The sequence below is a fragment of the Ischnura elegans genome, chromosome 2, assembly GCF_921293095.1.
Source record: "Ischnura elegans chromosome 2, ioIscEleg1.1, whole genome shotgun sequence".
Classification (NCBI taxonomy): domain Eukaryota; kingdom Metazoa; phylum Arthropoda; class Insecta; order Odonata; family Coenagrionidae; genus Ischnura; species Ischnura elegans.
The window spans coordinates 89,347,203-89,362,743 of NC_060247.1; the positions used below are offsets into that span (position 1 = coordinate 89,347,203).

At 39.5% G+C, this 15,541-nt stretch overlaps 1 protein-coding gene across 2 annotated transcripts in view; it reads right to left on the bottom strand.

The window, feature by feature from the left end:
• The window catches only part of LOC124154141 (tyrocidine synthase 3), a 55,477-nt gene that overhangs the window by 3,978 nt on the left and 35,958 nt on the right, over positions 1-15,541 (bottom strand). For both annotated transcript variants that reach the window (XM_046527674.1, XM_046527673.1), the window contains exons 3-9: positions 14,346-14,848; positions 11,682-11,849; positions 7,436-7,638; positions 5,372-5,473; positions 5,114-5,201; positions 1,293-1,568; positions 323-518 (exon numbers count right to left, since the gene is read on the bottom strand). In XM_046527674.1, the coding sequence (XP_046383630.1) occupies positions 323-518; positions 1,293-1,568; positions 5,114-5,201; positions 5,372-5,473; positions 7,436-7,638; positions 11,682-11,849; positions 14,346-14,848 (1,536 nt within the window). The remainder of the gene's footprint in view (positions 1-322; positions 519-1,292; positions 1,569-5,113; positions 5,202-5,371; positions 5,474-7,435; positions 7,639-11,681; positions 11,850-14,345; positions 14,849-15,541) is intronic.

A 15,541-nucleotide genomic window follows, 5' to 3' on the forward strand; every position in this document is an offset into this window, starting at 1 on the left:
ATTAACTATGCACTTAAAAAAAAATGAGACTAAAGAGGCCAAGCCATAATAACTACAACCGAATTTGGTAAAAACCAAAGATGACTAAGTTTCAGCATTATTTAAACAAAATGTATAGGTAGTTATTTAATGAAATCAATGATTTTCCTCTGAGTGGAAACTGAAAAAAAATACCAGCAACATACTACTCAAGCATCCACTGAGGAAAATTTCTGACTACCTACCTGATCAATGGAAACCAAAATTTTTGGTTGTCTGAGTTTGGGAGGAATAAGGTATTCTGTGAGGCTTAGAAAAATCAGAAATATCTATTGATGCTCACCTGTAGGCATGCTCTTTGTGAATGTTGGACAGTCTCTCTGAAATGTAATGCTGAAAGCCAGCTTCTCTTTCAATGGTCGAACCTATTTTCTCCACGTCCTTGATTTTTGATAGTGATGTTTTAGTCATCTCTTCCTCAGAGTACATCATATTCAATACCTCACCCAAATTTTTAGCAGCAATGAATTCTCCAATGCCTAAATATCACAGAGGAGAAAAAGTAAACCAATTAGCAAAATTGAGTTAAACTATATATCATTATCACAATGTTGGAGATCATTCACATGAATTAGGTACCACCTGTCCTGTGGCACAGTAAGGGGGGTTCTTGGGGGCGCCCCCCCCCCCCAAAGCTCAGGGAAATTTTGGAGTTAAATCTATTTTACTCAATTGGATTAATATTACTTATAGAATAGTGTAATAGTGTGAGGATTAATAAAATATCCCTCAGAAGGCCGTGAAACTCAACATTTTGAACCATATATGTATCTGAATTTTTTTCTTTGCGAAGGGCTCCGTACCTTCCGTTTAACCTGGTGGGTATACCATACCCCCAATACATATTAGTTGTGCTTGAAACCCCCCCTAGCCTTAATTCCTAGCTGTGCCCCTGCACCTGTCTACCTTTAAAGACCAACCCGTCATTTTGACATCTGTTGGTCTTTTAAGGTAGACAGGGGGTATAACTCTATTTCTATGTGAAAAAATTCAATTATATTTTAACAGAATACATACCATAAGAATAAATAAAAGTCAGAAAAAATGAAGATAACAGGAAAAAAATTCTGGGCAATTTAATTAGGTAAGTGGAGGTTAACCGACAAAATGATGGGTCTGGTCATCAGGTGTCAAGACAGCAGCATTTACATGTGCTGATGTAGGTACACAACCAAATTCGCCTCATCAACGCTCCTTTGGAATGGATTGATATTGTAAAGCAAGGGCATAATGTATATGAATTTGTAACTCACCAATGATGAATCCTTGATCCCGCAGTCTCATCACAGTGTATACAGAATTCAAAGAATTCCCTCCAATTTCATAGAAGTTAGATTTAAGACTGAGGGGTGAATTACGCTGCCTTTGAGTGCAGTTGTGGGCTCCAACTTGTAATGTTGCTGCAGCTGCCCCGCTACCTCTGAGAACATGGTCTACTGTCTGAAACAGCACCATGGCAGCTTCTTTTTTTGATGCTGGAACTTCTGATAAATCTGGCTGTATGTGATTTACTTCATCATTTTCATAGCCTAAAATATAAATCGTAAAAGGTTACCATTCTGAAAATAGACAAGGAAAAAATTTATTTATCTCAGAACGGATTTAATTGAACTTTATGAAACGTAAATGCTGAGCAATTATGTAATTAGTATGAATGATAAGGAAAGGCACTTTGAAATGGAATGGGAGAGGACAAAAAGTTTTCTAAAATATTTGACATAAGATTCGCAGCTAAACTTTTTGAAGGTTCATATTCAGAACCATAAGATTGAGGGATAAAATTTGTGCTGCACGCAACAAAATTTTTTGTTACTGAGGAATAAACAAATCTACGTTTCTTTTCCAGCAGGTAGGTTCCTATCCTGCTACATTTGATGGCTACTCAATCAGACCTGTCATTTTCTGCGAGTGGATTGCCAAAAATCTTGATCATTCCTTAAGGTCAGATTGGATTATGGTGATGCTCAATAAGTTGTGACCCCACGAGATGCGTTGAACAGTGGCGCAGCGAGGGAGGTTGGGTTTGGGGGTTAAAACCCCCCCCCAGAGCTCAGAGAAATATTTAAGTTTAATCCATTTTGCTTGATTGGATTGATATTTATAATAGAATTATAGTGTAAGGACAAATAAAATCTCCCTCAGAAAGTCGTAAAACTCACCATTTTGAACCATTTATCCAAAAATTCCGCAATTTATTAATCTCGCACCTACCGCTTATCCTGATGCGTATTCCATACCCCCACACACCCTGATATTTTTTGCACCTAAACCCCCCCCTGCCTTAATTCCTGGCTCCATTCCTGGTGTTGAATGCATGGGTACTTATGGTGTGGCTGCTTGCACTATACTTTTTCAACAGGAAGTGTTATGATGGCAGCCAACATATGATTCACGATTCTCTCTTTTTTGGGGGATTATTATTTCTGACTGCTAATATTCTCCAGAACTTTTGTTCACCATATCTTTGTTAATAGTTGTCATATTATCAGACAAAGAGGAGAGCGATGGAATAACCCCCACTGAGATAAATACGGTGTACAGGAAAACCTCGCTTTTTCACCCCAGCAATTTGCATTTTCCCGCAATATGCGACATTTTCGTCAAGTCCGGATGAGTTAAATATCTCCAAAGCCTTCCCCGTAATTACGCTTATTACATTTTAAAAAGTCCGCTTTGCCGCCTAAAGGAACATGGCAGATAGCGCATCACAACCATACCAGAAACGAAATAGAAATAGGCGGAAAGTTTTGGGGCATTGCAAGCAAATTTGAACTACAGTAACTTTTCTCATTCATCCTGTATTATTCAATAAGTAAATCAGATAAAATAAAAGCAATTTACTGATTGTGCTAGTTCCCCAAATGCCATATATATTATGTTACAAGTATCAATAATGCGGTAACATCATGAAGCAGTGGCGCAGCGAGGGGGGGTTTTGGGAGATAAAACCCCCCCCAGAGCTCAGAGAAATTTTTAAGTTTAATCCATTTTACTTAATTGGATTGATATTACTTATAGAATAGTGTTAGGAATAATCAAATAACTCTCATAAAGCGGTAAAACTAATCATTTTGAACCATTAATCTGAAAATTTTCTGGAGGAGGGCCCCTGCAACTCCCACGTATCCTGGTGGGTATGCAATACCCCCACACCCGTAAGTATTAGTTGTGCCTAAATCTCCCCCCCCAGCCTTGATTCCCACCTGCGTCCCTGTCATGAAGAATATGTATAATTTTCTATCATAAAATTGTAAGTACTTCGGGAAGAAGTTGGCTCCAATTAAGAGAAATGAAGGTATGATATGCACTTCTCTGCCAGGGAAAATTTCTAATTTACCTGTAAGTGTCGTGTTCTCAAGTATGTTGACTCTTCATATTCGCAGTCGCCTTCATGATTAATCATGCACTTAGTTTTATTTTTCTCGTACATTATGAAGTTCTGCCATTAATTTTAAGTCATTCCAATTTTTCCCCACCTTTTTTGTGACAGTGTCTAATAATGTGAACAAAAAAATGGCCCACAAACGAGAGAGATGAAAACTTCGTCAATAGTAGACGAAATATTTTTTTTGGGAAGAGATGTCTCGCATGTTGATTCACGGGTTTCCCTAGCCAGAGAACCTGGGATTCAATATTGTGTACAAATCAATTTGCAATGGGACAAACAATCCCCAGACGGTTGCACAGTGGAGGGAACATTCTTTATGTCAGCTTACTGAAGGATATGCACGAAAGACATTTAAAATTTATTGTAAGATGAGACAGGCCTTTTTTCAAGGTGCTTCCTCATAAGACGTTAAAGGATAATATTGCCATATAGTAAAGCTCCTCCTGTTAGGTGCTAATTCTAAATTTGAGTTGAAGTAAGGAAAAATTAAGTTAAATTGTTTTGTTGTCATAATTACATTTTTTTATCATTACTATTCATGTAAGACATGATTCACTTTCAAAGAAGATCATTTAGCCATACTTTAACCCTTAGACTGCAGGAACGTTTTTAAACATTATATGTTTTTCTGGGATGGTCGGGGAGAGTCAAGCCGCATTACCAATCTCTACGGTGAGGGAAAGAGTGCTTGGGCTCTTCCCGGTGGGTAGCAATAAAAATTATGGGAAACTGAAGAAGGTAGTCGAGCAAGGGTCAAACTTTTAACCCTTTTAGTGCGGCGAGCCAATATATTGGCTTTTGCAGCTCGGGCGAAAAGTGCGGCAGGTCGATATAACGGCTCTTACATAGTACATTATTTAATTTGCTATAACTTATTACATTGATATATTTTGTTTCAGTAAACGTAAAAATATTTTGCCAATATTAACCAGTTTAACCTCAATAATAAAAAAACTTTATGTGTATGTAATAAAATAGCTTTGTAATGTTTTTTTTCCTAGTTGCTACATTTTATGAAAATACCCTCCGCATTTCTCGCCAGTACCCCAGGAAGAAGGAGAGCACCAAGAGGGTTAAAAACGTTTCTCTGCAGTCAGGGTAGAAAACTAATATAAACGTTCCCACAGTCCAAGGGATTACTTTCATTAAATTGTGCCTGCCTTCAATTTACTCCTTTTATGATTTACACTTTTTTCCCTTATCCCCCTCCAAGGTGATTAATAGTTATTTTATCCCCATCAGTAGTTGTTTTTTGTCTTGTGCTGGGAGCATACGTGGGACTGTTGTCCCTTTCCCTTCTGGATCCAATGTGTACCTATCTCATGTCCTGAATCATAGTGGTTGAATTTGAAGTTGCTTAAGCTTTGGGTCATGGATGATGTGAAATACGTAGTCCACCATTCCCATAAAGTCACAATTCATTGAGCTAATTAAATAAATTTGTTCTCCCAAGCCCAAGCAATAAATCTTCACACTTATGACTCGGTAGCAGGTTTTGTGATGTCAAATCATGTGAATCAGTGAATTCCAACTCATAGCTGGAAAGTTACCAATTCATATGCACTCACAATAATTATTTATATAGTAATACAGTAATTTTTTACCCCATAATCCTCAAATGTGTGAGAAATAATAAATTGTTAATTTTAATTTGCATATAACATTATCATCGCCAAGCTGCCTTACCTTGGAAGTCTTCCTCATATTTCTTTAAGAGAGCTTGTCTGTCGGTTTTGCCGTTTACCAAAAGAGGAATTTTGTCAGTGATTACCACCTGAAAATAAAGAATTAACATAGTGATATGAAATTTTTCACTCTATCTTTCTCAGATATTTGAGGTTAACATTAGTTATGCTTGTTGACAAGTTGCATCAAATTATTTGGAACCTTTACCATGATTTTTTTAAGCAGCTTCAAATTTAAAAAAATAATGTTATTTATTACCTCTGGCATCATGTATGGTGGTAGTATTTTTTGTAGCAGTCCTTCGATTTCATTTGCAGTCATGGTAATTCCATCCTCAAGAGTGATGAAAGCAACGATTGCCTGAAAAAAAATTGCACATATTGTCAGAAAATTGTACAAAAATTTGTATGGAAAATTTTTTCATGGATTCACCATGCAACTCCAAAATATTTTACTAGGAATGTTTCCTAATCAAAGTCTTATTGTTCTTTTGTTAAATTAGCACTTGGTGAATGGGTCAAGCATTTACTCCCTTTACTGCTTCTGAGTGTATTTGTAGTACCTACTGCCCCGTATGGTGTTAAAAGAGTTTTTAGCCATTAATCATCATTATTAGTCATGAATATTCATTATATAGTTCTGTTTCTAAGTAATACAAGATGCTTGAGGTACAATTGTAGAAAACCATTCCATTGCAAATGAAAATTCTGTGTGTATTCCACTTAGAAATTTCATTGGACCTACAACTTTTTTACTGTTTTCAAATCATTCTTAAGAATCTCCCTGGCTCTTCTTTTCTGTCCATACGCATAGATGATGTGACGACGGGAGTGAGAGAAGTTATTATTAAACATGGTGCTTTGCTGTGGGAGGATGCACAAGAATTGGTTGTCTAAAAAAAAAGGGTGGATCCAAGGTGGAGGGGATTGCAATGGCTCCGTCCTGCCCTGCCAGCAAACTCTCCGACGTTTATGTAAACGTCCAAGGCAAGGAAGCAGCAACAGTTTATCATTTGACGTGCCATGGATGATATCAATGTGACTGCAGTGCATTGCCGTAAAGTTGCTCAGTTTGGATGGCTGCTTCATATTCCATTTTATGTGAATGCATTTGCTCTAATTAACCCTTTTGAGACGGCGGAGTTTTCGTATTAGCATGACTGCTGTACTGAGCCCCAAGAGACCCTTGTTTCTCATGGTACGGAGCATTTTTGGAGGGCATTCGTTAAGAAGGGTCTCGCTGAACCTTTTTCGACCCCTCCATGCTGGGACTTCGCATTATCTCGGACTCCGAGAGTAGTTGTGCTCCCTCCTTTCCGACTTTACGACCATATGGGGTTTACGACCATACTTGCGGCATTGGTTCGTGATCAACTTATGTATTGCTTACATGTATTTAGCAAATGGATAATTGTTGCTTGCACGTAAATTACAGACTGAATTGAATTCCTCATTTTTTTCTGAGCATTGTCAAATTTTAAACGAAGTTCTAAGGCCAATATTAACGCATTTAATGCAGCAACAATTTCCATGTTAATTTTTATACATAATTCGAGATATAAGTTAATATTTATCATAGAATTTCGTTTCAAAATTGTAAGTGCTGCTCAAAAGACAAATAATTCAATTCTTACTTTATTTTTCTTGAGAAATGAACAAATATTTATTTCGAAACCTGACTGGATAAACCATTGTATGACCGCTGTCCCTTACCGCTAAGAGGGGTTATAAAAGAGGAGGGATCTGGGTACCTGCTCCCGGATTCCGAGGGTAAATCCTAAACCCCACAGGGTTGGGTCCCGAGACAAAGACGATGTAAACCCGCGACCGGCCTAAAAGGTCGAGAGCTAGAAAACTTATATATACGGCTTTCGTTTTCCTGGCTAGGAAAATCTCACACGTAAATATACGGCCGTCGTCTCCCGGGTCAGGAAATGTCCACACGTATATATACATGTATAGTAGGTAAAAGGTTAACAATCAGCTATAAATAATAGGTTTTACAATTTACCCAGTTAACTTTGCATAATGTAGCTAATTTTGCATAGGCCCAATGAGGAATCTTCAACAAATGTTTGCTTGCTTAATATAATGCTTAATTTATTTGAATGCTTGAACAATTGTTGAAGATTCCTTATTGTGCCCAGTGTTGCTGAAGCAAAATTGCCAAGCTAAACCGAAATGACTAGCATAGTAGAAAGGTCAATGTGCTTCATACAAATTTCAAAGTAGATTTCGATGTTACTCCCATTTGGACTTGTAATTTTTTTCTTTTGTTATATATTGTTAAAAATAAGTGACTATTATATTGCAAATTACTCACCTGATTGATGTGGCCTGGTTTATAGCAGAGAACTACAGCCTTGGCAAGTCCTGGTACACCTGTATTGAATGCCCGCTCCACCTCTGTGAGATCGACTCTGTGTCCTCTGACTTTGATTTGTGAATCTGAGCGCCCTTCATAGGATAGGACACCTCTCTTGTTCACACAGGCAAAGTCACCAGTGCGGTACAGAAGGCTGTAATCTGCAAAATAAGGTAAGATTTTCCGAGATTAGTATTTCCCAATCAGTGGCTTGCAAAACACAGGTGAACTGCAAGATCCTCAGGATTGGTCCGAAGAAGAAGCCAGTCATTAAGCCAAATAAGAAGTAGGTGAAGTAAAAATTTACCAATTCACAGGATAAAAGCAATGCAAGTTGAATGAGATGGGGAGTGTTTATTCTAGTTACTATTAGCTGTAGCTAATTCAAGTTGCCAAAGTAAATGGAAAATTCTTCTTACAATCGTCGTATTCTTCATATTGTATATTCTCGTTGCTGTTATATTCTGTAATTGTGGTATGGATGGGAGACATTAGTTCTAGCTAACCTGAGCACACAAAAAAAACAATAAATACCCACAAGCAGTACAGGAAATGGGGCTCCTCTGGAATCTGTTATTTTCAGCATTCATAAGGGTAAAGGAGAATTTGTGGTAAATACAATACTAATAGGAGGAAACTTGGAGGAGAAGGCAAGCCTTCACATTAACCTATATGCTTGTTCCATTGGAGAAGAAGGGATACCTTACTTAGAACTGCTAGAAGGTAACGTTTGCAGGAATAGTTGGGAAGAGGTTTCTGCATACAGGGCATTATCTTACAAATTTTCTCTATCCATGGATGTTGCCTGGATTTACGTAGTAAATTTTCTAGTGGGGGAACAAATATCCCCAAATACTTCCATCCTTTAGCAATGTTCATGTAAATATCTAGTTAAATTGAGAGCTTTTATGGATTTTGCATGATGTTGGAAAAGCCTGATTCCAGTGGCGTAACTATGTGGGGATAAGGGGATAGATCCCCCCCCCCCCCAAAGCCTCAGACAAATAAAAAAAATATTTAAATCTATAGTCTAGTTTTGACATATAATAACTGCATATGTTTAAAGTTAAAGTGCCAAAATTATGTAAAATGTATTTCCAGGCATGTCGTTTTTCAAAAATTTTCCCGAAAGCCCTGTTGCCTGGGGGGGAGGGTGCCACCCCAAGCCATCCCATCCCCCCCAAAGCATATGCTTAGCTCCCCTAGAGCTCATAGAAATTTTTCAGTTTAATCCATTTTACTTGATTGGATTCATATTACTAATAGAATAGTGTAAGAATTAATAAAATATCCCTCTCAAAGTCGTAAAACTCACCAGTTTGAACCATTTATCTTATAATTCTGCATTTATTAATCTCGCACCTACCGCTTATCCTGATGCGTATTCCATACTCCCACACACCCCGGTATTACACCTAATTACACCTAAACCCCCCCCCCCCCCCCAAGGCCTTAATTCCTAGCTGCGCCCCTGTTCTCTGGATCCATGACTTAGTTGATGTAGCTGTGTCAACGGAGAAGACAGTTTCCCAGTTTATTCATTAACACAAAAAAGTCCTCTTTGCGCCTGTTGATTCATTGGGACATATAAGCGCCCAGGTGCGTGAAAGTAAATTAGCCCCATATCCATGACGTCTGAATAAAATTCCCGTTTGGCGCGAATGAGTTCTTTTAGAAGTTCCTCATGTCGCCGTTCTGCGTTGTTGTCGTTCTTTTATGGGCTTTTTGGCTTTCGCTTCGGAAGGCCGCTGAAATCCCATTGGCCTACCAACACCGCACGCTAGTTTCTCCCGCTGTTTTACAAATCCATACTTTCTAGGGACGTAGGTACGGTCTCGAAAGGACTTTACTAGTGCGTGTACTGCATATCCGTTGGTATTTGATGGTTAGGTGGGCCAAGTCCATTTCACTAACCTGAAGATCAAATGGTTTCCATCCACTTTTTTTTCGACCGAATGAAAATTACCCTGTGTGTATAATAATTACGGCGGAAACATCCATTGAGTGACCAATGAGCGTCAACCTCCCGGCAAAGCATCCGTACTAACTAACTTAAGCGTAGTTTCTTGTTCTCAATTAGAAGCGAAAGATGCTAATGCAAGTTTTCTTGGGAAGATGCGCTGTTACACCTTGGAATTATATTTTTACAATACGACTTTCAGATCATAGAACCCGTAAAGTGGGCGGATTTATTTTTGAAAGATTTGGCCTCGCTATTGGAGCTCGATCAACAGTTGTTAGATTATCTATAAGTACTTATATACGGTTAAATTACCAGATAAATGGAAATCACGCTGCTTTTCCAAGTAGGTTGTGAAAAATGAATATTTTTTAAAAATGCCGTGATCCCTCTAAGAAAATACGCCAATACGTCTATATGGATGGGTTACTCAAATAGTGGTAGAAGGGGGGCAGTGACGTCTTGAGTTCCAATGTACACGTATAAGTTTGTTTTTCAGTAATAAATGTGAAGTTTTTTTTACATTTTGCCGTAATAATTGCTTGTCAATCGGGCATGTACTTAAAAAAATCTGACGTACGTGCGAGTGAGCATTTGAAACTGCGTTGTGTAGAGCGGAGAATTGCTAGAACATGAGCGAGAATGCTTGAATGCGAAATGGCAAAATACCCTGTGTTCTAATTTAGTTCCTGCATTCGTGCCAGATTGAGAAAATAATTAGTTGTGCAAAGTGCAATAAAATGCCCGTGTAAAACAGCTTAAGGGCTCAACATACTCCTTGGAAAATAATGCATCGTTTTAAGTTCTACCACAGCCAGAGGCGGATACAGATTGGGAGGCGCGCGCCCTCCCCTTGTGGGGCCACCCGTATTGCCAAGCATTACAGAATCACAATTGTAACTTTTTTGTATCATAATAAGGCATTGTCTTGTATTTTTACATAATCACTTTAATTAAAAACTTCTTAAACTTTGTATCTGACTTGATTATTTTTTATTACGATAAAAGTAAAGGTAACTCAAGGTATCTTTTGCGCCCCCCCCCCCTTGAGTTTTTTCCGTATCCGTTACTGACCGCAGCACGTATAAGAGAGGGGTTAGTAGTGCTTCACGAAATATTAATGGTTGAGCGAGAGTGATGCGTGCTCATAATGGTGGCAGAAGGGGAAAAAGTACTTCTGCGAGCATTTTCAAAATTGCCATCTGGTTAACATAAGATGGAAAAAGCGATAGTATATCTACGTAAGACTCTGAGATTAATTTATACTGACAATAAGTTTGAATTAAGTTTCATTTCCGGAAGATGAGTGGCGTTAGTAAAAAGAGGGGATCTAAAGAGTCGGAGATTTCAATGCATGGAAGAGAGGCGAAATAAAAAATGAGAGCTAAATGGATGAAAATCTAGTAGTAGGCTCATAATGGTAAACCCCCTCCCAAGTAAGAGCAGTTGTTAAGGCCCAGTCGGAGGTGCAAACGAAGTACGCGGCCGCGTAAGACGCCGGGGTCGCCGAAGGCGCCCGAACATATCCTCGAAGAATGTAGGCCCAAAATGTACCCTAAAGGTTTCAGAAAAGAAAACTGAGAAAAAAATTATGGGAACTATCATATCCATAGTGAATCACGTACATCAACAAGCCCGCTACGTGTACTTGCGAAATAACGCGATGTCCGCCACTTTACGATGGGCGAGTGAATCTCCCAATGAATTTAAGTCAACCTCGTCATTTCTCTTCGAACTGCTCCCAAGCTAGCTACAGATCGCTAGAACTGACAATGAGCTAGCCGAGATTGCTAGAGCCATTGCGAAAGCTATGTAGAGACATTTTTGGAGCAAAACCCTATCTGAACATTTTGGGGTCAGCACTTATTAGGGCTTCTACCGCTGAGAATGATTTTTGTTAGACCTCTCAGCTTATTCTTGCATTTGAGGGTCTGGGACATATGAACCCTGAACACTCTGAATGGACCTTTTTATTTCAATCTTGTCTTATTTTAAATATTTATCCACCACTTCAATAAATGTATTTCGTGAAATCTTTAAGAGAGCTTAGTGACAATATCTCGCGTTGGTTTCATGCTCTACTGACGAAAATGTGTGTTGTTTGGACCGATACTGATTGTCGTTGGCATATTTCATTCCGAATCTTTTGCAAAGTACTTGGCGATGAACGTAGTTGAACGGAGATGATGGTGCGGTAGTACGAATTTCAGAGGAAGATAATGTTTCCGGGGGTGGTTGACTCACCTGGGTCCGTGGCGAAAGGGTTGTGACAGAAGCGGTCGGCCTCCTTGGACTGAATGTAACCTGAAGCGACATTCAAACCCGACGCGAACAGCTCCCCCACCTCTCCTGTCGGCACGGGGCGGAACTGCTTGTCCAGCAGGTAGACCAATGTGTTGTCCAGTGGTCGCCCTGTTAAGACAGTGAATGATGAAAGGAAGAGAAAACATTTTATTAGCTGGATTGGATCAGCAGAGAATTCGGAAGTGAGTTTCTTTATCCGTTGCGCGATTAGATTTACGAAAACTGTTGCATATACCTAATTTTTTGGTTCAGTTCCAGTGGGTGTTATGTAATCTGCCAGCTTTTCGTCGATAAGTCTCCAGCTATTTCAACGGGAGAGAGAAGCAAGGATGAAATCTATGGCGTTCAGAATTGGAATTTCTCGTCATCCTGATACAGCCATATCACATTTTATATGACTATTGTGAACACATTCTGATGTGAATCACTGTCACATTAACGCCTGGCTATTACATTTCTTCTTGGGTAAAATAGTTCTGTGATAGTCTTCAGGCGAGAAATGTCGGATAAATGTGAGGGTGCCTGCCGCAACGCCGGCGAAACTATCATCACGAAGATAAAATCGACACGGAGGACAACCCGGAAACCAAGCTGCGTCTACTGCACCACTACGCGGTTGCCTTCATCGACATAGTAATTTGGTGGTGTAAACTTTTCCATTCATGTGCAGATCATGAGATAAGTCGCAACTACGTTTGTCATAATTGGCCTCAAAATTGAATAAATAAAATCTATTTCTCTCATCCAATAGGGTTGGGTTCGACAAAAGACTATGCACAAAAAAATCACGAGAGAAAAAATGGATAGCACGTAACACTACTCATGCAAGTTTGTTTAAATATATCACGGAATTACGTTTCTTTTTAATAATTCTCAGACTAGCCTTTATCTTCAGGTTGGTCACTTGTCTTTCAGAGGAAAGCTTACATTGGAAGAGTCGGAATGAGTTAAGAGTTCTTTTGTTAAATTGGATTTCCGGAATATCTTTACCGGAAAACTTAACGGCAGAAAATTCTTGGAGATTCTATATGACCTATATTGAATTAATAGAACGAAGGCTTGCTTTGGAGAAATCATTAGAGGTTCCGACTTTCTTTTTCACCGGAATAGTGTCGCGAGTCCAAATTATTTGGTTAATTTTCTTCTCCTACGACCTTAGATTTAATTCAAAACTCAAATACTCGAATTTGATTACCGGTAGATAGTGCTCAGGGCCCATTACCAGGGGCAGTCCTCAGGTAGTAGCCGGGCGTAGCCAGAGGACCTTCAGCCACCCCAGAATTTTTTCCCCTCATGGCGACCTTTATAAAACTCCATTTTTCGACGTGATTGTATTTCATGATGTATAATAGTAACTAACGATTAATTTAACTTTCAGGGGATCGGATTGGTGTGATGGCTTAAGTGTTGGCTTCCCACACCGTGGGGTCGGGTTCAAATCCCGGCGCTGGCCGAGAATTTTCGTAGTCTACCTGATCCTCACCGGTAAACTAGCGAGGGCTGTATGAAGGAATGATAATTTGAAGATAAGGCCGTAGCGAGGGATGGGATCGTCTGGGGACTCATATACTCCTAAATGTTTAGGATAAAGGGTCTTCAGTGTAGCCCCTTTAAGTGAATCCACACCGAAATTCTGCCACTCTCAAAATACTCCCCTTTCACGAAAAGTTTTCTGGCTTTGGATATGTTAGAATTTAAAACAACTACTGCTGCTCATTTTGGTGGACATGATCTCTCCTACCAGGATATGCTGCAAAAAATGTATGTGTATTCAATTAACTCTTTGCATTATCTTAAATTATCTATCAAACGTTATATCAGTGGTAGTTGTTCTTCTATTTTTGTGAGTAATATATTTGCATCATCCAAGAAGGTGATAAATTTGGATTAGTGCCATTAGGAATAACGTCTCATTGACAATGGGTATTACAATAGATCATTTGGTATTGATTATCGCGGGCTATCTCTTCATCGATAATGGCATGAATGAAACATTTACTTTAGGGCGTGATTTAGAATGTTTTAGACTTTGGATCAGATTGTGACCCATGTGTAGGTAACATTAGTTAAACGACAACTTCATTCAGGCAGATGATCTCAAATCCAGTCAGGTATCCACAAAGCCACAATATTTACGTCTTAATAGTTTTCTCGTCTATAAGTGGTAGAAAGAGCATTTCAGTCGCTGTACCACGAATTTACATATACACTCGCTGTATTTAGTTTTTTCCTTGGAATGGAGAAAACAAATCTGAACGAATGCGAATAAATCCTAATAGTAACTAATAGAGACAATCGCTATTGCTCCAGCAGTGGAGTCATCGATTAACATCCGTCAATCAATTATTTCCTTTCTGCTGAGGTGAGATTTTTAACTACGGAATTATCTTCGCTGGACGTGGAATTATCCATGGGGATTTGGGTCTAATGCCACCCATTTTAATATTAGTTTAACGCCAACTTCTTTCAGGGAAGTGTTATCAAATCCCGTAACTGGAATGGGTATTAGTAATTTACCAACGAACATTTATTTTTGAGTAAAAGATGCAAAACCTTGGGAAGGAAAGGGTATAGTTCACTTTCATCGCCTACGTAATCTCTCACCAATTGGTACCGATCCGTCGCACTCTTCTGCCTCCTTCATGGAGGAGAACGCCTGGTACGTGACGTCTCCCATCACCTCCGTGCTGCCGTAGAAGTTGCAGATGGTGGCGCCGGTGGGGAACCTCGCGAAAAAGTCCCGGAGCAACTCCAGGGGCAGCACCTCTCCGCTGCACACCCACAGCCTCAGGGCCCTGGCGTGGTTCGAGGCCTCGGAGGATGCTCCTCCACTTCTTGGCTTGGCGCAGAGCAGGATGGCGCGCAGGAGCGAGGGCACGAGGACGAGGCGACGAACTCCCCACTCGGCCAGCAGGCGTAGCAGCTCCTCGGGGTTGCGGGAGACGCCTTTAGGGGCGACAACGACGCCGCGCCCGCGAAGCAGAGGCGAGAACACCTCGGAGACGGAGTCGACGAACGTGAGAGCCGTCTTGAAGCAGGTGGCCACGCGCTCGTCCTCGGCGAAGGGGAAAGCGCGCCATTGCCAGTGAAGGCGGTTCAGAACGGCCCTTTAGGGAGACAAAGATAGAGAATTAAAATACCCTTGCGTATTTCAGACACAATAAGCGGATTCCCTCGTGCACAGATAAAAAATAGGGGTACAGTATTATTTTTCGACTGGGTTTTATACAAAAACCGCCAGTTATCAAACAAATTCCATAGTGGAAGAAAATAAAAAAGTCGGAAACTATTTAAGTCAATCATGAATTGAAATATACGTACTTGTATATATTTTAATCTCAGGCAATCGATAGTTAAATAAACGTCAATATTTTTTCTTAGTTTAAAAGGTACTGTTATTATTACGAGTAGTTGCGGGCTGAGCAAAGCCAAAACGCACAAAATATATTTAAAGAAACGTGCTCTGGTGTTTTTTTTTTTAAAACATGCAAACTAATATTTGAAGCGTGTTTCTTTTTGGTACCTATTAAAAGATTGACTGTTGTGTGAAACAGAGAGCTGTGACAAAATATTCTCAGGATCGCTTACCGATGATAATGAATGCATTGAAAGAAAATTAAAAAGGCCAGAGCATTACTTTCATAATTGAACGAGTATAGAGCAGTTGACTGGAAATTCAAAATACACAGAAATCAATAGAAACTAAGGAATGTACCCTAATCTAGTCCTTAATTGGCAGTATACATAAAGGTGTTAATATTAACTGGTAGGGGGATTGAGTTGGGAGCCACTGGAAGCCA